The sequence below is a fragment of the Cetorhinus maximus genome, chromosome 10 (genome assembly GCF_964194155.1).
Source record: "Cetorhinus maximus chromosome 10, sCetMax3.hap1.1, whole genome shotgun sequence".
Classification (NCBI taxonomy): Eukaryota; Metazoa; Chordata; class Chondrichthyes; order Lamniformes; family Cetorhinidae; genus Cetorhinus; species Cetorhinus maximus.
Genome location: NC_135888.1, coordinates 110,272,491 through 110,299,711, shown reverse-complemented (window position 1 = coordinate 110,299,711; position 27,221 = coordinate 110,272,491). Strand labels below are relative to the sequence as shown.

The window sequence follows — 27,221 nt, the reverse complement described above, 5'->3', positions numbered from 1 at the left end:
CAGTGCCATTCATCCTAGCATTGTGTGTGCAACCACAGATGTCATTTTTGGAGCACTAAGGGCACTTATAGTACCCAAAAAAGGCCAAGAATGAGCCTAATTTTTTTAGTTGTGCTCCTGAAAGTTCATTAATGGTAAGATAGTTATTTCCTCCTTCTACTGCCATTTATATCATGACGTGTATGAAGCAGATGCCAATAGCTGTTTGACAAAAGACAAGAAAGGCTGGAGATTCTTTAAGCTGACCCCTTCCCCTAAACTGCAGTAAAATTGGAAAGCGGAATATAATACCATCTTCATTCTTAGTAACATTCTCTGGATATGACATCCATGGTTGTACTGATATTAATTATACCAGATTTTCATGACACACACAACTCGCCACTTTCTCCAAATTTTTCTAACAACCTACCAGGCCAACATGGTTTGTTTGTCAACCCGACTATATCCCTGTGCTAGCAAGATGCTGTACGAGTTTGTCATGTTTTGTTAAAACCACTTTTGTTAAATTTGTTCTTGGGAGATGGATGACTGTAGAAAAGCAGCGTTATTGGCCATCAATGGTTGCCTGTGACGGCAGTGGACCCTCCTCCTAGAGCCACTGCATTCATTTTTGTTACAATTTTTCACAAACATCTACTTGAAGTGGGACAAATCCTTCTTGGAAAATAAAACAATTTCAATCAAAGTTTTTCACAAATGCAATGATGTTGAATAAAAGTAGCTATTTACTGATAAGATGAACAGGTCAGTGGCACCCCAGTGTTAATTCTATCTTTTCACGGTTGACGTTCACTACCTCCCACTCTGCAGTTCAAGTTTTGGATTTGCATGATTTTTTTAAAAAAATGATTCTTGAAACTGAAATCTTCAGAAAAGGTAGTTTGTTTCAGCTCTCCCCATGAGTAAGCTCGCTTAACTGCCTTCCTATCCAAAAATAAAAATAATGGTAGACAGTGTCACTTTTTAAATATTAAATCCATGGGATGTTTGAGGAGCAAATGTTGATCTGTAAAACTCCAAATCCTAAAGTCTAAAATATCCTAGTTTAAATCATGAGTGTCAAGTATAAGGGTGCTATAGGGATGATAAGATATATTTAGTAGATGGTGTAATGATGTGTGCTAATCTATAGTGCTGTAAAGCAAGCATGACACAGGTTTGCTCCTGTAGCTTCCCACACATCAGGCCTACAATTTTGTTTCCTAATGTTACTGGTGGAGGTGGCATTTCAAGCAGAGACATGCCACCCCAAGGCTATTCTTGGCACTTTTTTTTTGGTTCATGGTACATGAGCCTCGCTGCCAGCCAACATTTATGGCCCATCCCGAGTTGCCGCCTTTAATTACTGCAGTCCTTGTGGCTCGGTAGAACACAATGCTGTTGGAGAGGGATTCCTAGAATTTTGACAGTGACATTGAAGGCATGTCGATATAGCTCCAGATCTGGCTGGTGTGTGATGTGAATGGGGAACTTGGAGGCCGTGGTGTCCCCATGTCACTTCTCAATAGTCACCAGTTCCTTCCTGATGAACCCTATTGTTCTGCCTAATCAAAATAAGAAGGAATCACCAGTTCGAGGAAGCAATGGATAACACATAGCAGGAAAGTGTTATTAGAACAGCAACACTATGAGCCACCAAAGGTTGAGATAGCATTTCAGCACCAGTGCATGAGATTGAATAGTATATAATGGGCAATGGGAAACAGTTCAAAGAAAGAATGTATTTTATTTTTCTTGTAATATCTCCCACAAATCTAATATTTATAACAAAGCTGCATGTGGTTTTATTGTCCATAGCATTGATTATAATCAATATGGATTTATTAGTTATCAGTTTCTCCAGTTACCACCTGTTCTGTCTTGAAGTTACTGATCACCAACTGCCAGTAACTTCCAGTACATTGAATAACCATTCTTTATTTTAGCTCAGGATGGCAGGCATGCAGGAAGGACCCAAGGTGGGTGGCAAACCATTGCTCCTCAGCAAAATTATGCCAGGGAAATTTTACCTCCTTGACCTCATATGCATTGGTCGAGTCATCTCCTGGGAGGGGTATATAGAGTTGCAGGATGCCACTGCCAGCACTGAAACAATGTTCCCCAGCAGTCAATTAGTTGTTGGGAAGGTTTTTGAGGGGCTCTCTCAGTTGGAGCTGGTGGGGAGGGTAGTTGGATTAGGATGATGCACCTGGGAAGTACAGGACAGCCCTCCACTTTCCTTATAGTCTTGGCTACTCCTCCTCCTCCTGGATCCAAAAGGAAAGTCTAACAAAAGTATTTCCAAATACCTAAATTTTGGGGCCTCCTCTGACCCGGAATCCTTTTCCAGCTGTGTTCAAATCAGAACCCTGCAGGAAGCAGGACCTCAGCAGTTAATCCCCTTGGATGAATCCAACTGCATGCCCACCCTGTGAGCAGAATTAAAATTGGCCATTAAATGTCAGCAGATTCCTTAATCATGGTGTGGGGCGGGGGCGTTACAGTTAAGCAGAATCTGCCTCTAACCATTTTATCCCCATTTCCAACATGGTATGGGGTTACTGGAGCTTTAGGTGTTGTTGTGCTCCCTTAACATTCCTAATTATTTCCCTAATCTACTTAATAGGGATCAAATCTAGAACCTTCCTGGTCTGTGTAATTCAGTACCATCCTAAGCATATTTCCTCTAAAGGACCATCAGTTAAATACTTTGGTCAGTCATACCTGATGAAATCCTTAATGAAATGTCATTTTGTCTTATTGCCAAACTTAAATTGCTGTTAATTTTGAGATATAAAACAGATCTTGATACAATTACTCAAGTAGAACGCCTTGAACCATAGAACGATATAGCACAGCAGGAGACCATTCAATCTATTGTACTTGTGCCAGTTCTTTGAAAAAGGTATCTAATTAGTCCTATTTCATTGTTGTCCTGCAAATGTTTCCCTTTCTAATTTTATATTCACTTCTGAAAGCTATTAATGGATATGGGGCTGAATTTTCCCCCCATTGGGGGGAAGTTGATGGGCGAGCGGACTTCTGATCGGCGCCCCCGATCGGTGGCGTGGTGCCATTTTACATGGGCGGGCCTTAATTGGCCTGCCCAGTGTGATGTCCGCATAGAAACGCTATGAGCTCTCTGTGCAGGAGGAGGGGGGGGATATCCCAAAATTGAGTGCGCGCTGTTTCGCGCATGTGCACGAAAGAGCGCATTCGTCTCCCTGAGGCTAAGTGCAGCCTCAGGGAGATCGGCTCTAAATGTGAAAAAGCTCAAAATAGAAAGATAAAATTTCCCTAACATGTCCCCTCATGTGACAATGTCGCATGAGTTGGGACATGTTCATAATTTCCAAAAAACTTTAAAATTTTTAAAGCCCTACATGAAAGCTCATCCCGCCGGTGGATGAGGTTTCATGTTTTTTCTAATTGCCAACCTTGAGGATGGATGGGCAGATCCACTAATTACTTTAATTGATCTGTCAATGGCCTCAATTGGCCATTGTCAGGTTGGTGGGCGTGCAGCTGATTTTGCTGCGGCCCCGCCTTCCTGAAAATTTAAATGGGGTGCGGTGACATCGGGGGTTCCGCCCAACGTCACCCCGTGTCATTTTACGCGTCGGCGAGCGGGCTCCACCCCTGCTCGCCGAATGTAAAATCCAGCCCATGCTTTCACACCCCTTTCAAACAGTGTATTCCAAATCACAACAACTAGCAGAGTTCATTGAGGAACTAACATTTCACCAGCCCTAACGGTGGGTGCAAAATTAGGATCATTTGCACCCAGTTTTTGGGCCTTGCGAGTGCCCTTAGAAGTGCCAGATGGAGTCGCATAGTTCTGGGATGAGTTGCACCAGACACCATATTGGTGAAGGCATTAATGTGCAAACAATGAACAGCTGCAAAGCAGGCAAATCATAATGTCAATCAGCATGCAACCCTGATTTGACATCAGTGGTACCATTTTGGTGTTCAACTCCAACCAACAGCTTCTCTTAACCTCTCACAGCTGAACATGTGTTCCCACCAGCAGTGCTCTGTAAAGGGATTATCATCATCTACCAACAAGTTAGTTGTTGGTCAACTTTATCTGTTGTTTCGATTCTACAATTGTTTAATTGTTTAAAGTTGCATAAGTTTACAGAGTGATGCTCGTGGATTTGTTGCTGACTTCAAGGCTAATGCACAAACCAGTTGTTCCCAAGCATGGCATTCCCTTTGGAATACAAGATGGCTTGGAGAATGAACAGAGGTCACAGAACAGGACAAGCTGTTGTAAGAATGAGGTCGGGGGGAAGGGGTGGGAGGTCGGGGGGAAGGGGTGGGAGGTCGGGGGGAAGGGGTGGGAGGTCGGGGGGAAGGGGTGGGAGGTCGGGGGGAAGGGGTGGGAGGTCGGGGGGAAGGGGTGGGAGGTCGGGGGGAAGGGGTGGGAGGTCGGGGGGAAGGGGTGGGAGGTCGGGGGGAAGGGGTGGGAGGTCGGGGGGAAGGGGTGGGAGGTCGGGGGGAAGGGGTGGGAGGTCGGGGGGAAGGGGTGGGAGGTCGGGGGGAAGGGGTGGGAGGTCGGGGGGAAGGGGTGGGAGGTCGGGGGGAAGGGGTGGGAGGTCTTGCCAGAGATAAGCAGGTGGACAGAGCATGAGGCTTCATGAGAATTGCAGGCTTCCTCACTGTGTAGGATGCCAAAGACTGCATGCATGTCCCTGCACATGTTTGCTCTATACCAGAACCAAAAGGAATTTCATGCCAGCTAGTGGTTGGCTATAGGAAAGAATCATACAGGCCTGTCCCCAGTTAGGCAGCAGCAATGATACTTTCACTCTGCATTGTTCCACTGTGCCAGCTGCATTTCAGGCAACATGGAAAATCTTTCTGGCCTGGCTGGCTGTGAAGAACTCATCTGAGTGCAATACCAGTTAAAAACAACACCGATTTCCACCCCCCCCCCCGCCTCCCCCTCCACAACCTCATTAACCAACAAGTTAAAACCTTACCTTCCCTCTGCGTTGACTGTCTGCTTGCCCACAATGCAAAAATAAATACTGACACAAAATAAAAATGACAAACCAAATGAAACTGCTCCATACTGTAAAAAAAGAAATGTCAACTAATCACCCTTGGGCAATCCCTAAATGCCTGTCTTCTTTATGCCTTTGCCCATCCTAGTCCCCTATGCACTATTACCCCTATGGCTACAGCATAGCTGGTGAAGGGCTGATGAAGCCCATTCATGTTGGGTGTCTGACTGCATGCAGGCCCCACCTCTACACAAACAGTTTCAATATCTGAACTGGTGGCTGTTAATGTGATATCAAATGACATTGTTGTGTTGCCTTCATCACTATTTTCTTATTCCTCTTCGCTGCCTGGCTGAGTTTCACCTCTGGGTATCTCTTAAGGCACAATGATAAGTTTGTAGTGCAGAGAGGAAGGAAAGTAAGAGATGCATACTAACACTATCTGCAACTCGTAAATCAGAAGATGGTGCGGAATGAGGGAGGAGGTGGATTAGGTAGGATGATACCGTCATTTTCAATGGTTTTAGCCTTGCCATTGATAATGGCCTGAACAATGGGTCATCCCAGTGATGGCCACAATGCATCCTCCATAGAAATCAAGACATTTAGGCTTGCTTGTCTGCAAGTGGTTACTTCTTGCTGCCTCTGTTTGTATGCCACTTTGTTCTGCAAGAGGGAGGGATGTATGTCAATGAGTGTCATGGAATTTGTTTGGGTTATGTGGTTGTCATGGTTAGCAGTGTGTACAAGCTGTGAGGTATGAGTGTGAGGCTTGCAGCAATACCAAGTGTTTGAGGGTGCAGTGCAGCATATGAAAGTCAGGTATGAGTCCTGACTGATGGAGATTGTTGGTAGGTGAATAATGGGGGGTGTCATGAATTGAATAATGTCTGAAGCAGGGGTTTCCAAATTGTGGGTTGTGATCCCAATGGAGTTGCAGGATGAGCAATTGGGGTTGTGAGGTCTGAGACAACAATGGCGGCTGTGGAGTGAAGACTGAGATTTGACAGCCCTGTACCCCAGATGCTTGAACTCCCCTTTCCCTCCCCACCACCCAAGATCAGTACTCTCCCTCTTTTCCCCCACCCCCTGCCACATATTTTTCACTCTGGGGTTGCACCAAGTGTGAAATATAAAATGGAATCAGAGTGAAATAAGTTTGGGAAGCATTGGTCTGAGGCTAGTGGTGCAGTTAGTTGAATATGGTATTTGAGGATTTATTCACTGGCCTTAACCACTTATGTAAGGTTATTGAAGTTCTTGCAACACTGCATCTAGGTCCTCAGTCATTGACCTCCACACCTACCTGCTCCCACTGCCTTCTGAATGTGCATCTGCGAGTGGGGGGGCCTCACACATTGCGGATGTAGGATATCCTTCCTCTTTTGCATCTCGTCAATCAAGGCCTCCAGTGCAGTGTCCAAAAAGCTTAGACTTCACTGTCATTGACATTAAGCCATTCTTCAATGTTTCACAGGTCAGATTCACTTCCTGCATGACTGCAAATCTCCAGCCATAATGCACCGCACCTTGAAGAGGTGCTGGCTGGCTTTAAGCAGAGTTTTAACTGGTCCTAGCCATTCACAATATTGGTCACCTCCTGGAATATCCTGCCAATCCACCCCATGTTTATTGCTGGCTGGTCACAACTTATTTAAGGCAGCACAAAGTTGGAATGCTGCCTGCATCATGGTTAACAAAATCATGTTAATTGTGCATCGTAATCGCCAAGACCATTTTGAAAACTATTGAATGTCATGACTGAAGGGGTACATACAGAAAACGTGTTCACTCCCCTCTATCAGAAATTTTTTATCCCTGCCAGAAATGGGAGCATCCAGCAGGAATGGATTCTGTCACAAAATCCTGTTCCTCCACTCTCACTGTGCTGAAATTATGTCCCCCAAGATGGAGAGGAGGAGGACTGAAGCAATAGCTCACAATTTAGCTCAGAAGTGTTGGAGAGGGTAGCTGTGGAAAGTAAAATGTGTTACTCATCTTTGCATTTAATTTATTCTCTGATTTTAGCAAATTAAAAAAATTCTTTGGCTACATGCATTCTGAGTAAAATTGTTCTGAGCCAGCAGTGTATTGAGACACAATGGTTAGGTAAGGGCTGTAACTTTCTCATTTTTCCCACAGATCAAGAATCTGATAGAGGAAATGAGCAGAAACCAGATTTTTTTTTTCCTCATTGAGAGGGGGAGAAACTTAGTTTTTTTTTTATATAGTTAATAATGGCACAGTGAATTCCGATTGTTTTTTTGTCTTTGCAGCACGAGAGATCTGTGATTTGACCATTGGTCCAGCAGCTGGAGGAAATTTGTGTTCCTGCCAGTCACCACATTTGAGAGATATTTGCCTTTTACTGTAATTGTCTCCAGCTGCTTCCTACTACAATGCAAATATATGACGTACGATAAGTGGAGTAATATTTTTAAAAATCTAGAGCAGATGTGCAGTTCTCATGCGCTCTTTCCAGTCAGTGGCTGAACAGTAGGGATTGGCAGAACCTCGGGGCAGGTTACCTATCCTTATTTTACTGGAGGCAATGAAATGTGCAACCTAATATGAGAGAAGGCAAATAAAATAAATATCGGTTTTTCAAAAGTCATTTGAAAGATGTGTTTTCTCTGATCAATGTGTTAAATAAATTGGAAACCTCAAAACTGACGATTTAGCAATGCTCGTACTGTTTACTTACTAACTGCTTTGCGTGTTACTTGATTAGTGTGGTGTTGATCTGCTACTCTTAAAGGGGCTGCGTCACAAAGTGTTCCCAACATTTAACTGTTGTGATGTCAAGACATCATTCATTACCAATTTATAGCTCAGGGTAGCCATTTGGAAGTCCGATTATTGCAGGCGACTGCAGAAAGGGTGAGGAGGGTGGTGTCGGTGGGGGGTAGTGAGGGAGGAAATTATAGCTGTTAATGGCAAGGTAGCTTTTGACAGCAATTCACTTTGTGGCAAGTTATGGTTTGGCCATACTTTAAGGCAAGAAAAACATAAAAGTTGGTTACCATCATTTCAATCGGTTGCAGAGTACATTTAACAGTTTCCTGTTGGCCAGGAGGCAAGGGAACAGAACATGTTATGAGGAAGTTGGCCTTAAATGGAGAACAATTTTAATTTTAAAAAATATATACATTTTTGCAAAAGCCAAAATATCTCTCATGCTGAAATATAAAATAAAATCAGAAGCCGCTAGCAACATTCAGCAGGTTAAGATCATCTGTGGAGAGAAACAGAGTTAATTTTTCAGATTGATTTACCTTTCAAGTTTGCAGTTGTAGAGTTTGTTGTGATGAAGCTGTTGTGGTGGTAGTTTTGTGAGTAATAACTAACCTTTTATGTCCTCTCCACATACTCTGAGATGTCACAGCCCTTTTTAATTCATGTCTATTTCTTCTGGCGTCATTTTCTTTTCTCTTGTAACTTTCTCTTTGTCTCTCTGTCAGTGTATTCTCCTTTCTGTCTCTCATTCCCTCATACCCTCTGCAGAAAGTGATCTTTCCAAGACAGGACGATGTCCTTATTTCCTTCTTGCCTCTGGCGCACATGTTTGAGAGAGTTATCCAGGTAAGAGTCTATCTCACCATGCTTGTGCCACTTATTATGTTTTACAGAGCCAATGGCTGCCTACATCTGATGATGTACATATTTCCTACTTGCCATTAGCACACATGTTTGAAAGGATGGTACAGGTAAGGAGGATACAGGCAGCAAAGGAATGTCTGCCTCTCTTCATCACATCTTAAAAAGTGTACGCTCATTTGCTGTTCTGTCTTTCTGCTTTCAGTAAAGCACTGGTGAAGAGCAGTACAGATTTCCACTACTGCAGTATTTCTTTATTGACTGACTATAATGATAACACACTGGCTACTGATAATGTTTTCAGATTTTTAATCCCGTCTAAAATTCTTCGATTTCATCATCATAGTGAATGCAATTTAATACATTGCTTGTGATTCTGTGACACGTGGTCAAGATCAATATTATCATAACACAGTTTAACATATTATATTGACTTTGAACTTCATGTAACATGCTGCATCTTTTTTCTCATTACCATGATTGAGTGCAGTTTAATGCACTCAAAAAGCAGGTTTGAAGGATGATGGTCCTTCAGTCCATTTGGTAATTATCTATCCAGAATATTAACCCTTTAACTTTCCCATAACAGCATCTAGATGTTTCCTAAGCTAATCCTGAGAACTGGCCTCACCTATTGCTCCTAGCAACCATTTTTTAAAAATCTGCTCATCCTCCTGTGTGAGAAAATACTTCCTGATGTCAATTCTGTATTTACCCTTAATAATCTTTTGCCCACTTGTTCCTCTAGCAGATATAAAAACAAAAAACTGCGGATGCTGGAAATCCAAAACAAAAAATAAAAAATACCTGGAAAAACTCAGCAGGTCTGGCAGCATTGGCAGAGAAGAGTACAGTTGATGTTTCGAGTCCTCAAGACCCTTCAACAGAACTAAGTAAAAATAGGAGAGGGGTGAAATATTAATATTTCACCCCTCTCCTATTTTTACTTAGTTCTGTTGAAGGGTCATGAGGACTCGAAACATCAACTGTACTCTTCTCTGCCAATGCTGCCAGACCTGCTGAGTTTTTCCAGGTATTTTTTTATTTTTTGTTCCTCTAGCAGATCTGAAAGTAATATTTTGTTTGTCTCTTATGTACCTCATCTCTCGCTGGAAGGGTGTGTCTAAGAATACTCATTCTTGAGGTTGACGGTGTTTTTAATGATTATTCTGACCTTGCTTTAAATTGGGACTAGATCAGCTCATAATATTACTGTGAAGTAATTTGCCTACTTTTGGAAAATATTCTACAGCATGGTCACATAGTGAGTTGGAGCCCCAATGCACTATGCCAGAGTTTGCAATTCAGATTTGCACCTACTGTCTGCATTAGTTCATTTATGCTCCTGAGAGAAGACCAGTTGGTTTTCCATAGAGGGAAATTCAGAAGAATCACACTTTTTTTGAAGTTTGGGGGAAATTTCATTATTCTTAAATAGGTCACTGTTAGAGTGGTAGGGGTCATTTCTGGCAACCTGATTGCTTTGGTTCATGATGTGTGCCTCCTCTATCAGCTCAGTCAAAGACTAAAGTTGATATCACAAGCCAATCTTGGAAACAGGTGGAGAACCTGAAGATGTTCAAAGTGTAGGAAAATGGAAATAGTGAAACACTATAGTTAAAATTGACTGGCATTTCTCACATTCACAGAAATACAGGAATATATTTGCATGCAAATTTAGCAACAGAATTTGGTAATGCCATTTGAAAATGCACAAAACATAAAATCACCCCATCATGTCAAGTTAACTTTCAGTAGACTTCAGGAAGGTAATGGGTAGAGCAATTTCACCACCTATCTGACGTCCTCTGTGAAAGGCCCATGCAATTTGCATGGAATTGGTGATCCGTGAATAATAAACAAGTGAAACAATCTGATGGGCTGGAAATCTACCGGATCCTCCATGGAACCAAACCAGAAGTTAGAGGTTAAATTGGGGCGGGAAGTGCTGGTGAGTGGTCATTAAAGGACATTACAGGAGGAGGCCATAAATGTTTGGCAGTAGTGCAAAGATTTTTGTGGAACCAGGTGGAGTATTCCAATAAGCAGAGCATGTGCAGTGCTGAATCTGCCAACTGTTATCTGAAAATTGCATTGGGGTCCTATGTAAATCTTCGTGCCTTTAATCAAGCATCAGGCTGAAATAGGTGCCTTGGCTGCCCAGTTCCAGCAGCAGATTGGGAGCAGAAATAGAATGGTAAGTTTATCCCCTTGATTTTCAAAGTGTTACCATTATATTCCCAAATGGTTCCCAGTGAAGAATGATCATGATGTCTCTAATAGAGTCATAGAATCAGAATGTTGCAGAAGGAGGCCATTCAGCCAATTGAGTCTATACTGGCTCTCTGTAATCCAGTCAGTTCCATTCCGCTGCTCTATCTCTGTGGCCTGAAAAGTTTATTTCCCTCAGTTGTCCATCCAATTTCCTTTTTTGAAGTCCATTGATCATCTCTGCTATGACCACTCCCAACGGCAGCACGTTCCAGGTCATTACCATGCTGCATAAAAAAAGTTATTCCTCACATACCCTCTGCATTTTTTTATTCTTTCATGAATGTGGGCATCACAGGGTTTTGTTGCCCATCCCTAATTGCTCTTGTACTGAGTGGCTTGCTCGGGCAGTTAAGAGTCAACCATATTGCTGTGGGTCTGGAGTCACATTTAGGCCAGACCAGGCAAATTCCATTTGTCACTTTTCTACCCATTCTGCTATTCTATCAGTGTCCTGTTGCAGTCAACTTGTATCATCCTCACTGTTTGCCACTCCTCCAAGTTTGGTATCGCCAGAAAATTTTGAAATCTTACTCTCTATTCCAATATTCAAGTCATTTTATATCCATCAAAAGAACAGTGGTCCTACTACTGACCCTTGGGGAACACTACTGTCTGCCATCCTCCTACCTGAAAAACAAAATTTATTACAGCTCACTGTTTTCTATCCTTAAGCCAATTTTTTATCCAAGCTGACACTGACTCTGCCATTTCATGAGTATCAATTTTACTAACCAGCCTTTTATGTGGATACTTTGTCAAACACTTGAAATTCATATCATCAACAAGATAACATCCACTGCATTCACCTCATCAACTTCTTAGTTCATCAAAAAATTCAGTTAGATTAATCAAGCACGATCTGCCTTTTACAAATCCATGCTGGCTCTCGAATTAAATCAAAGCTCTCCAAGTGCCTGTTAATTCTTTTCTTGACCGTTTCTAAAATCTTACTCATGCTAAACTGACCAGCTTAAGAGTTACTTGGAATGTTACTAGGAATCTTGAACAAGGATGTCACATTTGCCACTTTCCAATCCTTTGGCACCTCCCTCCAATCCAGGGAAGATTGAAAGATTACATCAAGCCCATCTGCTACATCCACCTGCACTTCGCTTAGCAACGCAAGCTATCTGGACCAGGCAGCTATCTGTCGGGATTTACAAAGGGCCTCTGGTTTGGAATCCGGACAGTTTCATATTTGAAAAGGGATGGCATGGGGGAGGGAACGGGAAATGTGCTTGCCAGGCAGGAAACTCCCACTCCCTGAAGGCACTCGGTGCCTCTAATTTGGTGCTGAGTTCACCTGCCAAATTAGGACATTTAAATTTTAAAATAGCATCGCAATAGTGATGCAGCTTGAGTGTGGGGTTGGAACCCACATTGAAAATCCGGCCTATCCACTCTAAGCATAGCCAGTCTTTTCAATACATCTGCATATCAGTTTTTGCCCTGCCCATTACTTCTACCATCTCTGCTTCCGATGTTTTGTCAGCATCCTCTTGCTTTGTAAACACTGATACAAAGTATTCATTGTGTTCTAGCCTTGCCCTGTGCTACTAAGCAAATAGCACATTCTTTGTCTCTCTTGGTCCCATCGTGCCTCTTGCTACTTGTTTACTATTTTCATGCCAGTAGAAGATTTTTGGGTTCCCCTTTATGTTAACTGCTATTCTATTATCATATTCTCTCTTTGCCAGTCTTATTTTTCTCTTCCTTTTCCCTCTCAACTTATTATATTTAGCCTTGTTCTCACTTGAAGAATTCACCTGATGTATATCATACACCCTTTTTTTTGTTCATATTCTTTCTCTATCATCATCCAAGGAGCTGTTGTTCCCCTATGTTTTCCACCTTGTTGGAATGTACCTAGCCTGTGCCTGAAACATCTCCTCAAATATCACCCACTGTTGCATTAGTTTTCCTGTCAACCTTTGATTTCATTTTAGATCCCTCGCATCCCACCTAAGTTAGCCGCCTTCAAATTTATAAGTTCTACTTTAGATTGTTCCCTGTTCTTCTTCTCCGCTACTAATCCAAACCTTAGGATACAATGCTCATTCTTAGTCAAATGTTCGCCGACACACTTTATCCACTTGTAAATATCTTATCTGCTCATGGTTAACCTGAGATACTTTGAATAATTAGTGCAACAGTATTAGTGGGTCTGTTTTAAGTGAATGTGATTTCATTTTCTTTCAGTCTGTAGTTATATGCCATGGAGGCCGGATAGGTTTCTTCCAAGGTGACATTAGGCTCCTGTCTGATGATATGAAGGCTCTTCATCCAACTATTTTTCCTGTTGTTCCAAGACTGCTAAATCGAATGTATGATAAGGTCAGCTGTATTCTGTGTACTAGTTCACAATTTAGTAAGTGTAGCACAATACATGAATAACTTGTTACAAGGTAATAAGACAACAACATGCATTTATATGGTTCCTTTACCATAGAGAAATATCTACAAGTACTTCATTAAAAAGGTGAATAAAAAATAAAATAGATTTTTTAAAACGTATAAGGGGATGGATGCCAATGGATGAGAGTTCGGAGAGAGAGGTGAAGGTTCTGTTGAAAAGATTAAGAGAAAAGAGGCAGAGAGGTTTTGCGATGAGTTAGAGGTTGAGATAAAACACTAATTATTTTATTGACCAATGGTGGGGAGGATGTACAGAAGTCTGGAATTAGAGGACTGAAGGATCTGGGAGAACCATAAGACTAGATGAGATAGCAAAGTAAAGCAGGAAGTGATGGCAGAGGAATTTGAAGGTAAGAATTATACATTCAATGCATGGGGCTAGGGAGCCAGTGTGGACCAGTGAAGACAGGGTTTTGTAATTTAGTGCAGGTAAAATTATGGCTGAGTTGTGATTGAGTTGGTGATTATGGAAGGAGAATGATGAGAAAGTAGCAGCTAAGACCTTGTATAAATTGGGTTAAATTTTCCACTTATGTGGAATCAGATTTACATTTTTTGACCATGGAGATTCATCCCTAACCCTGTCCTTGGGATGATTTCCTCAGCCTTCACCATGGAATGTGCTGGAGCGGGGTAGAGATTGGTAAGGACAGGCCTCAAATTTGCTGCAGCTCTAAGGCCAGTGGCCTCTATATTGCAAGTTAAAATTCTTTAACTTAGATTTAAACATGAGTGGCAGTTGTGTAAGTGGGGTCTGAGAGCATGGCAAATTGTCCTGACTGCAGCAGTAGAGAGGCGCAGGTGATTTTTATCTCACAAACCCATCTTCATAGGTTGTGTCAGTTTCTTACCTGAAACGGGAGGGAAGCAGAGCCATCGCCAGGGATTGCACAGGTAAATTGCTGGGAAAGGGTGCAAGGCTTTCTCTTTGTCAAACAATTTACTGAGCTCATACACATGGAACAAACAATTTGAGACACAGATTTTTGGAAGAAGTTCCTTTTATATAAAAATTAGCAAGAGATTACAAGTAAGCATCCGAAAGTATAATCAGTAATCCCAAATTACACAAGCGTGCACAGATCCTTTACTGTAAAATCAAGTGGCTATAAGCAAAGCCTCATGAATTCCAGCAAGTGGTATATTTGACAGTGGCTCAACATAACTCTTTAACTGGCAATTGACCAAGTTGCCCTACCAACTGCAGCCCTGAGTGTCTTTTTACAACATACTTTTATACCCGTTTTTTAGGGGTGGACCTGGGTGTTATATTGCCAGGACATTAGGTTCCCCTTGGTACAAAATGTCCAATAATATGTTGAGTTCCTTGGTTAAAAGCGTGCCTTTACGTTATCCTCCTTCCATGAGCTTTGCATATGCCTCTTGTCCTTATCAATCAGGCCTTTATATCATCCTCCCCATCTTTTCCTACGCCCTTCCCCATGAACAGTTCCACAACTCCCTCGTGATTGCCCATCTCCAGCCTTCAAACTAGCTTTCAGGAGCTTTATTGTTTGTATTTGCCTGGTTTCAGTTTTTACACTTAGAAGAGTTCATAAAGACTATCCAGTCCAAGTTTTCTAATTTCTTATCAGACTATTAAAAAATAAAATGTTTCACCAAGGTCTACACACGAATTAACTTTTGCAGTCCAGTAAGCATCTTAGTTAGGCAAGGCAAGCTGATAAACCAAACACCTAGATTGGCCTCCTACACAGGCCTCTGGTTAAGGTTGCAGTCTGACTCCAGTGATTTCTGGTGGTCAGAAGAGCAGGTTAAAATTGGAACTTGCTGGAAGAGAGCAGGATTTTAGCAGGCAGGCCCCGCTGGCAATTCTAACTGCACATCTGCCCAGTTTGCGCAGACTGATCAGCATTAAAAACGCTTAAATAAATACTTTCATGATATGGTAGCACTAAAGTACAAATTTTGTTCAATTTACTTTAGATATTTAGCCAAGCAGGCACACCAGTAAAACGCTGGCTACTGGAATTTGCAGCTGGAAGAAAGGCAATTGAAGTGCGAAATGGCATCATAAGGAATGACAGCCTATGGGACAAACTCTTTTTCAAAAAAATACAGGTAAAAAAAAAAATAATCATTTTGCAAATGTCATTTGAGACCATTGGGGGCAAGGTTTAACACGTCAGCACTCCTGCCTGTAGAATTCTCTCCTGGGGAATGCTTAGGAATGGCATTTTGGCTCCAAAACTGATGTGCTGAAAAATTAATCCTTGCAGCTAGAACATAAGAATCAGGAGTCGGCCATTCAGTTCCTCGAGTCTGCTCCAACATTCAATAATATCATGGCTGATCTGATGGTGGCCTCAACTCCACATTCCACCTACCCCGATAACCTTGGATTTTTGACTAACAAGGGAGTCAATGTACCTCCGCCTTAAAAAATTATTAATAGACCCTGCCTCTACCACTCTCTCTAGGGAAGAGAGTTCGAAAGATTCACGACCCTCAGAGAAAAATTTTCTTCTCATCCCCATCTTAAATGGGAGACCCCTTATTTTTAACTCTGTCCCCTAGTTCTAGCCTTTCCCACAAAGGGGAACATCATTTCAGCATCCACCCTGGCAGGACCCTCAGATTCTTATGTTTCAATAAGATTACCTCTTGATTTGAAAATATTTTTCCATATATGTCAAGCCTATGGTTTATCTTTGATTCAAAAAAATGATATTTCCCCATAACAATGTCATTTCAATTACAGCTAGGAAATGGCATACTCTCCACACCAGTGAAAACTATTTCAGCTGCTTCTGTGCTATCAGCAATCACAACATCACGCATGATAAGAGATGAGAAATGGCATTCAGCAGCTAAAGAAAGCCAATCGGCCTACACCAGGCTCACCTTAATAAAACAAAACAAAAACAGAATTACCTGGAAAAACTCAGCAGGTCTGGCAGCATCGGTGGAGAAGAAATCAGTTGACGTTTCGGGTCCACATGAGGGTCATGTGGATCCAAAACGTCAGCTCTTTTCTTCTCCACCGATGCTGCCAGACCTGCTGAGTTTTTCCAGGTAATTCTGTTTTTGTTTTGGATTTCCAGCATCCGCAGTAGCTTTTTGTTAATGAAACAAAGCCTGGCTACAGTCATCACCAATTATCTTCTGTTATGTCAATGAAAGGACTGCTATATAAGAACTGATTTCCATGTTCTGTGCTAGTTCCCACTTTCAGCATAATTTTAAAGTTATTTTTATTTCCATTTTTCAATCTCATGGAGCTCCCACACTGCACAAGGAGCAGTTCTGCTGACATTAACAATGGGATTATTAGCTTGATGCTCCTTAGGGAATCTTACAAATTGGTGTTTGGGCCACATGGGAGAGACCTGAGCCAAGAAAAAAATAGCGCTGGCTAAAAATATAGCACCGTCAACCAACACAGTTTTTGTGGCTCAGTCACCTCTTTGCTGCTGTTTCAGGATTGAATAGAATGTAAATCTTGCGTGTCTTTAATTTATGTTGAAAACACTGTCATAATCTAAAATTAAAGTTAGGAGAGCATTTTTTAATTGCATATTGAACCCAGTTTAAATAATTTGGATGCCTCGGGCAACATAAAGCTGTTGTGAAATTTATGTCTTGCTTTGTTTTTGACCAATTTTTGCTGCTAATTTGGATATATTTGTTATTACAGGATAGTCTTGGGGGAAAGGTGAGAATGATTGTCACAGGGGCTGCTCCCGCCTCTCCTGCTGTACTTGGCTTCCTGAGAGCAGCACTGGGTTGCCAGGTATGATAACTGGCACTTAATTCATTCTTTCATTCCGTTTCTTTCAATTTTCATAAAATATTTTAAAATAATCCAAATATGAAATAAGTATACTTCTCACCAGCTTTCCAAAAAAATTCCCAAACCCCACCATCGATTCAATCCTCTTGTCTGGTGAGTTCCTAATCGTACCTGATCTGCTTGGGGAAACGCTGAAGATAAACCCTCAGTTAGCTGTGGGGGAAGGTTAAATAAAGATGCTATGGTAGGTAAATGTCTCATCTCTTGTAAAGGCAATTCAAGAGCCGATTTGGATACATAACGGGATTAAGCACCCTGACTGCGTCTTCGCCCACTAGAAGTTATACAAGAATATAAGAAACAGGGGCAGGAGTATACCATATGACCCGTTGAGCCTGCTTCACCATTCAGTATGATCGTGGCTGATCTTGGGCTTCAACTCCATTTCCTTGCCCCATATCCCTTGATTTCCTGAGAGGCCAAAAATCTCTCTATCCCAGCCTTGAATGTATTCAATGATGGAGCATTCACAACACTCTGGGGCAGAGAATTCCAAAGATTCAGAACCCCTTGAGTGAAGTAATTTCCCCTCATCTCAGTCCTAAATGAGCGGCCTCTTATCCTGAGACTGCGCCCTCACATTTTAGATTCCCTGACCAGCAGAAACAATCTCTCAGCGTCTACCCTATCAAACCCCTTCAGAACCTTTTGCATTTAATGAGATTGCGCCTCATTCTTCTTGCCTCCAGAGGAAATAGACCCAATTTACTCAGCCTCTGATCATAAGACAACCCCCTCATCCCAGGGACCAATTTATTGAACCTTTGATGTACTGCCTCCAATGTAAGTATATCTTTTCTTAAATGCGGAGACTAAATCTGCACACACTACTCCAAAGGTGGTCTTACCAAAACCCTGTACAACTCTAGCAAGACTTATTTATCCCTGTACTCCAATCCCCTTGCAATAAAGGCCGTTTGCCTTCCTAATTGCTTGCTGTACCTGTAAACTTTTTGCAGGTCAGTTAAGGCCCCCACAGTGTGAATCATGAGTGGCAGCAGGCAAGGAGCGCAAGTGGGGCGAGCATGACCTTCGCGCATGCTCGAGTGAGTGCTTCATAATCTCTGAGGCACAGAGCTACCTCAGGGAGATGAAGCGTTTTTCAAAAACAAAGAAATAAATAATGTAACAAAACATGCCCCCTCCTCAGCAAGGACATGTTATCAATTAAATTTTTTATTTTACTTTTTATTTGCTTTAAGAAACCTCATCCTGCCTGTGGATGAGGTTGCCTTAAAAAGTGCAAAGGCTGCTTGGCCTTTCCTCCTGCCCACCAACTGCAAGGTTGGATGGGTAGTGAAAAACTTAATTGATAATGTTATGGCCTTAACAGGATTTTTAATTGTTGGCAGGCGCGCCAATGACCCTGGCAAGTGCCCACCAATCGAAATAGCATATGAATGCGCGTTGATGTCAGGGCGCCCGCCCGCCATCAACGCACGTCATTTCATGCTTGAGCAGATCGGCCGTGTACGTGCCCACCCGCGGAGCTAAAAGTTTTGCCCATAGACTTTAAACAGGAAAAGCACGTTTGACCTTACAAATTCAAAATGAGGTCCCTTGCAATTTGGTTCCTTTGCAAACACAGTCATAGGGCTTACAGGCTGGTTAGATCTTACATGCCTCTGACTCTCGTACACAAACTCCTCTCAGTTTATACCTAGCTTTTGCTTTGAATATAAATTTTCCATTGTATTACTAAGTTTTTAATTTTACCTCTCCTAACAATAATCCTTTTCATTCCACCAATTTTATTAGTAATATAAACACGTTGCTTGGTGTCTCCTAATTAGGTGCAAGATTTTACCCATTCTTTTGAATTGTTTATTCAACAAATGCAAATGTACTCTTTACCTTCTATCTCTTACGTTTATCTAATTAACATCTCAAAATTACTATACATCAAATCACCCAGACTAGCTGGCTTTAATCCAATTCACTCTCACTCTCTCACTCACACCAGTACAATTCCAATTTAAAAATAATTTCCAACTACATTATACACTTATTAATATCTCCATGACGGGCACCTTATCAAAAGCCTTTTGGAAATCCAGGTATACTATATCTATTGGTTCCCCTTTATCTACCTTACTAGTTACATCCTCAAAAACCTCCAATACATTTGTTAAACAGGATTTTCCTTTAACCAAACCACATTGACTTGCTCTAATAACACACTGCTTTTCTAAGTACATTGTTAACCTTCCTTAATAATACATTCCAGCATTTTCCCAACAACTGATAGGCTAACTGGCCTGTAGTTCCCTGTTTTCTCCCTTTCTCCATTCTTGTAAAGCACAATAACATTTGCCAACTTCCAATCTAATGGGACCATTCCCAAATCCTATCTAGAAAATCACAGCCAACGCATCCACTATCTCTGTAGCTATCTCCTTTAGAACCCCAGGTTGTAGGTCATCAGACCCCAGGGATTTGTTGCCTTAAGTTTCTCCAATACTAATTTCAATAATTTCCCCTCAATTTTTAATCCCTTGTTTACCATCTGTTTCTGGGATGAAACTTGCGTCTTCCACTGAAGATAGACACAAAATATTTGTTCAGTGCCTCTGCCATTTCCGCATTCCCCATGATTTCTCCTGTCTGATTTTAAATGACCAACGTTAACTTTAGCTATTCAGTACCTTTTTGTATACTTCAGCAAGCTTTTACAATCTGTTTTTATATTACTGGCTAGTTTACTCTCATGTTCTCTTTTTTTTTCCCCTTTTTAATCAACTTTTCAGTTGCCCTTTGCTGGTTTCTAAAACACTCCTCAATGCTCAGATTTATTATTGTTTTCTTCCTATGAAATAAGAGCAAAAGTAGGCTATTCAGCCCCTCAAGCCTGCTTCACCATTCAAAAAGATCATGGCTCATCGGTTTGTGTTTCGAGTTCCACATTCCCACCTACCCCTTGAGAATCAATCTACCCCCACCTTAAAAATATTCAATGACCTCATTTGCACCACCTTCTGAGGCAGTGAGTTCCAAAGTGTCTCAACCCTCTAAAAGAAAAAAACTCTCCTCATCTTTGTCCTATAAGGGTGACCCCTAATTTGAGTTCTGACTCACCCACAGGTAGAAACATCATTTCCACATCCACCTTGTCAAGACCATTCAGGATCTTATATACTTCAAGTCACCCTTCACTTCTCTAATCTCCAGTGGAAACAAGCCCAGCCTGTCCAACCTATCTTCATAAGACAACCCGGTCATTCCAGGTATCAATCTAGCAAACCTACTCTGAACCGCCTCCAACGCATTTACATCCTTCCTTAAAAAAGGAGTTCAAAACTGCACACAGTAGTCGAGATGTGGTATTACCAATGCCCTATATAACTGAAGCATAAAATCCTTAATTTTATATAAAAACAGAAAATGCTGGCAAAACTCAGCAGGTCTGGCAGCATCCGTGGAGAGAGAAACAGAGTTAATGTTTCGAGTCCGTATGGCTCCTCTTCAGAGCTAAAGAGAAGTAGAAATATGATGAATTTTATACAGTTTTAAAAAGGGTGGAGCAGGTGGAACGAGAGAAGGTCAGGGATAGGTGACTGCTAAGGAGAGGGTCACTGTTCTGCTATTAACACGTTCTGCTATCTTTCTTTTATGCTACTCCCAGCACTTTCTTTACTCTTCACAACTATCATTAACACTCCCCCTTTGTCCTGTATCAATGACATCATTGTCAATCTCCCCTTAGTTGTCACCCATCCCTGACCACCTATCTCGTTCCACCAGCTCCATCCCCTTTTAAACAGTGTAAAATCCATCATATTTCTACTTTAGCTCTGAAGAAGAGTCATACGGACTCGAAACATTAACTCTGTTTCTCTCCACAGATGCTGCCAGACCTGCTGAGTTTTCTCAGCATTTTCTGTCTTTATTTCAGATTTCCAACATCCACAGTATTTTGCTTTTATCCTTACTTTTATGTTCAATTCCCTTCATAATAAAGGAGAGCATTCCATTAGCCGCCTTGACTACGTGCTGTACCTGCATACTAACCTTTTGTGACTCATGCAGTAGAACACCTAGGTCCCTCTGCACTTCATAATTCTGCAGTCGTTCTCCATTTAAGTAATACTCTTTTTTTTATTCTTCCTGTCAACGTGAACAACTTCACATTTTCCCACATTGTACTCCATCTGCCATATTTTTGCCCATTCACACAAACTATCTATATTCATCTGCAACCTCTCTTATGTCGTCTTTACAACATACTTTCCTACTCATCTTTGTGTCCTTTGCAAATTTAGCTACCATGCCTTGGCTCCCCTCATCTAAACCATTGATGTAAATTGTAGAAAATTGAGACCCCCAGCACAGACCCCTGTAGGACTTCACTCATCACATCCTGCCAATCAAAGACCCATTTATGCATACTCTTCTGCCAGCCAGCCAATCTTCTATCCATGCTAATATAAGTAACCTCCCTACACCATGAGCTTTTATTTTCCACAATAATCTTTGAGGCACCTTATCAAATGCCTTCTGGAAATCCAAGTACAATCCTTCCTGAGTTAGCCATTATGGACCTTTCTTACTGAGCTTTTGTTTCCATGGAATGATTTTTTTGTTGACCGTTTTGAATTGTTTCTTTAAATGTTTCCCACTGTTCATTTCCAACCATATCTTTTAGTTCATTTACACAATTAACCTTAGCCAGTTCTCCTGTCATACCTTCGTAATTGGCTATGTTTAACTTTAAGATTGTTTGTGATTGGAGTATGTCACTTGCAAATTTAACCTGGAATTCAACAGTATTATGATCATTATTTCCCAGTGGATCTTTTATAATGACATTACTAATTAGCCCTGCTTCATTACACAATTCCAGATCTAAGATAGCTTCATCTCTAGTTGGTTCCAAAACATATTGGTTCAAGAAACTCTCAAGCATTCTACAAACTCATCATCTAGGCCACACTTGCCAATTTGACTGTTCCCAGTCTATATCAAGATTAAAATCCTCATTACATTGCCTTTGTTACAAGCTCCAATGATTTCTTGTTTAATGTTCTGTCCAATGGTATGACTACTGTTAGGGGGCCTATAAAACTACTCTCACTAGTGTTTTCTGGCTCTTGCTATTTTTAATTTCTATCCATACTGATTTTCTTTCATGATCTCCTGAGGGAGGATTTAGAACTAAGGGTCACTGCTTAAAAATAAGGTGTCACTCATTTAAGACCAAGATGAGACATTTTTTCTGATGCTCGTGAGTCTTTGGAACTCTCATCCTCAGCAGGCAGTGGTAACAGAGTCTTTGAATATTTTTAAGGTAGAGGTAGATAGATTCATGGTGGTGGTTCCCATGTGCCTGCTGCCCTTATCCTTCTAGCTGGTAGTGGTTGTGGGTCTCAAGGGCTCAAAAACTTCTATAAAGTTATCCTTTAAATTCCAGGGAATGCAACAATTCCATTTTGCATAAACCTTCCTTGTAATTTATCCTTTGGAGGCCAGGTATCATTCTACTAAATTTACTCTGTGCTCCTCCTAAGGCCAATATGTACTTTCAACAGTATGGTGCCCAGAACTGAGCACTGCCCAGGTGTGGTTTAACCATGGCTTTGGCTTTGCATAATTAGCATGACTTCTATCCCTTTTATATTCTAGTCCTCCCAGATATACAAGTCAATATTTCATTAGCCATTGTGATTATTTTTGTACCTGCCCACAGCATTTCAATGATGAATGTACATGGACCCCAAAGTCCACTTGGAACTCTAGCTTTTTACCATTCAAAAGGTATTCTGATCTATCCTTATAGGTCCCCAAAGTGGATGACCTCAAAGTTGCTTATTTTGAAGTCCATTTGCCACAATTTTTCCCATTCACTTAATCTATTAATATATCTATCATCTACACTGCTTACCATTCTACTTATCTTTGTGTCATCAGCAACTTGATATTGGCTCTTGTAAATTGTTAATAAATGCAGTGAATAGTTGAGGCCCAAACACACATCCCTGCGGGATGCCACTAGTCACATCATACCTGTTATCCCTACCCTCTGTCTTCTGTCACCCAGCCAATTTCCTAACCAAGTCATAATTTGTCCTCAATTCTATGAGCTTCAACTTTGGCTAACTGTCCCTGATGAGGGAGTTCAGTAAATGCCTTCTGGAAGTCCTAATAAATAGCATCCATAACACCTGTCCACTACTTCTGTCACAGCTCCAACATTTAATCGGGTTTGTCAGGCATGATGTACCCTTTACTAAGCCACGCTTGCCCTCCCTGATCAGTTGAAAATTTTCTTAATTGTAGACATGAGTAATTTCCCAACAAATGTCTAGCTTTGCTTTGCTAATCAAATTGTACATACAAAATGGCATTTATGTCATGGCCAACAAGCAACTAGGTGAAGCTTTGTTAATATCTGCTTCTATTGCCAGCAACTAGGGCTGTTCAAAGATGGTAGTTATGACAATGTAACAAACACTGTGGGAAGTCCTGCAGTTTACAACTTTCTTCCTCCACACCCCGGCATTCTGAGTATGCCACCTTCGAAGAATAAAAAGCTTCAAGACTCTTTGGTCCATAAAACAACAATCAATGAAATGAGATGGCTAACACTCTACTTCATAAAGATTTGAAACCCAAGCACTACTTTGTAAATTATAGTGGGGTCTGTATCATTATGGCTGCTCTGTCAATCAGAATGTTGTCTGCCCCTTTGTCGGTCACTATTCTGTTTACCCTATTTTTCTGTTTAAAAACCCATGAAATATTATAGATGTGTTTACCTCCATAGCTGCTTTTAGCCAATAGTTCTAAAAGTTAACAAGTGTGATTGAGAGATGTCAGTAATTGTACAGTAATTGTCCCTTTGTGTTTAGGCTTATTTATGAAACTCAGCATAGTAGCCCTGTAAAGAAATTATGTGAGTGAGTATTATTCTTGAAATATACTTCACTTTCCACATATCTATAACCATTGTGTGATGTGGTTAGGTCTATGAAGGTTATGGACAGACTGAGTGCACAGCTGGATGTACCTTTACCACACCTGGAGACTGGACATCAGGTACTATTTGATGCCTCTATTGCTATTTTTAGTATATGTGCACTATATATCAAAGAGCTTTAATTATGCTTCTTAAAATATGCTCCAGTTTCTGGTATAGTCAGGTATGGTGCACTAGAAAGTAATAGCAAAATGCCCTAACTCTGATTTCTGAATGTTAGTTGCAGTCCTTTGGGAAACATCAGCTAGATGATGCTTAGGGAAGAGGGGTGAGCTTCTCTGGTTGGCTTCAGAGCAGAATTAATGGAGGCCTGAGAACTGCTTGTTCACCTATCCTCTATTTCAATCAAGGATGGGTTTGGTGAAATGGAGAGACCAAAGAAAGGTAAAATCATGAAAATTACTTGTAGAGAAGTTTTGATTTTATATTTGGAGCTTAAAAAAATTTGTTTATCTCCCATGGTGTCACACATAGTGGGAAGATAATTTTGACAGTGGACAAGAATATAAGAATTGCTGAAAAAGGAGGCATGTCAAAGCTTTTCATATTGCATTCATCAGGACACTTTGCAAGAATACCAATATAAAGGGAAAACAACAATTTCTACTGAATGAGAAGGGAGTGCTGATTGGTTGACATGTGAACTCTGGTAGAGGTGTTGCCATGGAGAATGCACCAATTGTTGGTGACTGACAGTTAACTGCTAAGCATTGTTTGAAATTTATACCAGGCAGCTTGACCCTGATTGGCCAAGGCATTGCCCTGAGGAATGAATCAGCATAAGGCTGTCACCTATTTTGTTTAGCTGAAACAGGAGCAATGTGTGTACATGTTCTTTCTGTCTGCAAAGAACAGGGCCCTATGTTAATATATGTAGCTTCCTGTACGTACGTACGTACGTACGTACGTACACACACACACATACCATACTGCAAGTTCAACTGACTATCTTAAATTGGTTGTCAGCGTGATTCTTAGCAAACTGGGGATTATTTAGCAAATGTTGTCCAATCACTGAATCACATCTAATTTTGGACATTATTTTGAGTTTTGCAAGCATGGGCTGGTTTGCTATGGTCTGTACTTTGCCCGTTGTGAACAGCAGCTGCAACAGGCTGTTTGATACAATCCGCCAACCTTTGGGAGATACAGCCTACACTGGCACTAAAATTCATATACCACATTACTCACTTGTGTGATAGGAATAATGCCTTTTTGGCTTGATGGCAGCATCCTGTTAGTGGTGAATACCACTCGTGTTGCTACTGCACAGTAGCAGTGTGAAAGGCTAGCTTCACCTGTTGCTCAAGTTTTTGAGATACCTTGCCCTTCCAGGATAAGGGCAATCTGAGGTAGACTGGGCACCTTTCAGGGCCATAAGTGATGGCCTTAAGTCCATTCATGAGTTTGCATGATATATAATATCAATTTGGCCACTTAATGTAAACGAAAGTTGGGAGGTATTTTAATGGCTGTGCAAACAATTATCACACGTCTTACATGATCACCCAATGTCAGAATTATTTCCACGATGTCAAGATTGGGGCATGTTTCAGAGCAAGTAAGAATAGAAAACAAGAGGTAGGTGAACAAAGACAAGAGAAGGGGGTATATAGGCGGGGAAGGCAAGCAAGGGGGTGGGGTGTGGAGGGGGGTGGATGAGGTGGAGGAAGGGAGGGTGAAAAAGCAGGGGAGAAGGCAGAGGAGCAAGGTTGCGAATAGTGGAAGTAGAATGAGAACATGGTGGGAGAAGGAGATGAGGGGGAGGAAATGAGAGGTGAGGAGAAATGGGTGGGGCAGGAAATACACAATGGGAGGAGAGAGAAAAAATGGAGGAGGACTGGAGATGGGGAGGAGCAAGGAGCAGTGTGGGATTAGAGCAGAAGAGGAATAAAGAGATTATAGTGAATGATTATGGAGAGGGAAGAGAAGAGGCAGGTGGAAAAGGAAGAGGGGATATAAGAAGAAAAGTAGAGGATGAGGGAAGAGCTAAAAAAAAATGATTGGAAGTTAAGTGATGAGTAAGTTATCAGAAATGAAAGGAGAGGGAGAGAGGAGATGGGAGGGAAGAGCGAGAAAGGCAAAGTGTTCAGGAAATGGGGAGGGGAGAAAATCTAAAGGGGAGAGAGGAGTGGCATAGAGGAAGAAGGAAATAGGGTTGAAGGGAAGAAAGGTAGGAAGAAGATGAAAAGGACAGATGGGAGGGGAACGCAAGAGAGGAAAGGAAGAAGAGCGGCAGAGAAAAGGAGGAAAAGATTGATGGAGGGACTAGAAAGGAATTGGGGTAGGCTAGAGGCTGGAGGGGAAGAAAGGGAGAAGAGTTGGGAAGAGAGGAAAGAGCAGTCGGGGGGGAAAGGAGCAAGGCAGAGAACAGGAGGAGGGAAATAGTGGTGGGATGGAGAGATGGGGAGGCCAATATTGGAAGACTAGTGGAGAGAGGGGAGGTGAAGTATTGAAGGGGTTAGGTTAGGAAAGAGGGGAAGAGTGGAGAAGGGAGAGATGGGAGGAAAGTGAAGAAGGGCACTGAGTGGAGGAGAGAAAGGGAAGAGCAGAGAACACAAGTGGAGGAGATGATGGAAAGAGAAGAGTGGTGGAAGGGAAAGTAGAGAAGGTGAAGGGGAGGATATTGGGAAGGAAGCACAAGAAAATCTCGAGAGGAAGTAGCAAGGTGGGGAGATCAGGAGAAGAGCAGTGAAAATAGATGGTGGAGGAAATTGAGGAGGGGAGAGGTGAAGAGGGTGAGATGGGGTACAGGAGTGGGGGAGATGAGGAGGGGAAGCATGAGAATGATAGTACCAGTCACTTGGATAAATGTGGATTCATGAAGGAAAGTAAGCGCAAATAGTGTTTAACTAATTGTTTGTTTTGTATGAGGAAAGGGGTCATGCTGATGAAGTGGTGCACATGGACTTCTAAGAGGCATTTGATAAAGTGCCACATAACAAGCTTGTCAGCAAACGTAGAGCCCATGGAATAAAAGGGACAATTGCAGCATGGATATGAAATTGGCTGAGTGAAATGAAACCAAGAGCAGTGGTGAATGGCTGCTTCTCATGCTGGAAGAAGGTTTATAGTAGAGTTCCCTAGGGATTGGTATTAGGATCCCTGCTCTTCCTGATATATATTAATGACCTAGATCTTGGTGTACAGGGCA

The 27,221-nt window shown here is 41.6% G+C and overlaps 1 protein-coding gene across 3 annotated transcripts in view; it reads left to right on the top strand.

Moving 5' to 3' along the window:
* The window catches only part of LOC144685941 (long-chain-fatty-acid--CoA ligase 6-like), a 104,447-nt gene that overhangs the window by 56,934 nt on the left and 20,292 nt on the right, over positions 1–27,221 (top strand). For 2 of the 3 annotated variants that reach the window (XM_078550997.1, XM_078550996.1), the window contains exons 11-15: positions 8,624–8,701; positions 13,065–13,199; positions 15,228–15,362; positions 16,939–17,034; positions 24,054–24,126. In XM_078550997.1, the coding sequence (XP_078407123.1) occupies positions 8,624–8,701; positions 13,065–13,199; positions 15,228–15,362; positions 16,939–17,034; positions 24,054–24,126 (517 nt within the window). Of the gene's footprint in view, positions 1–8,498; positions 8,577–8,623; positions 8,702–13,064; positions 13,200–15,227; positions 15,363–16,938; positions 17,035–24,053; positions 24,127–27,221 lie in introns of all 3 variants that reach the window. The other variant, XM_078550998.1, reaches the window with a different exon arrangement.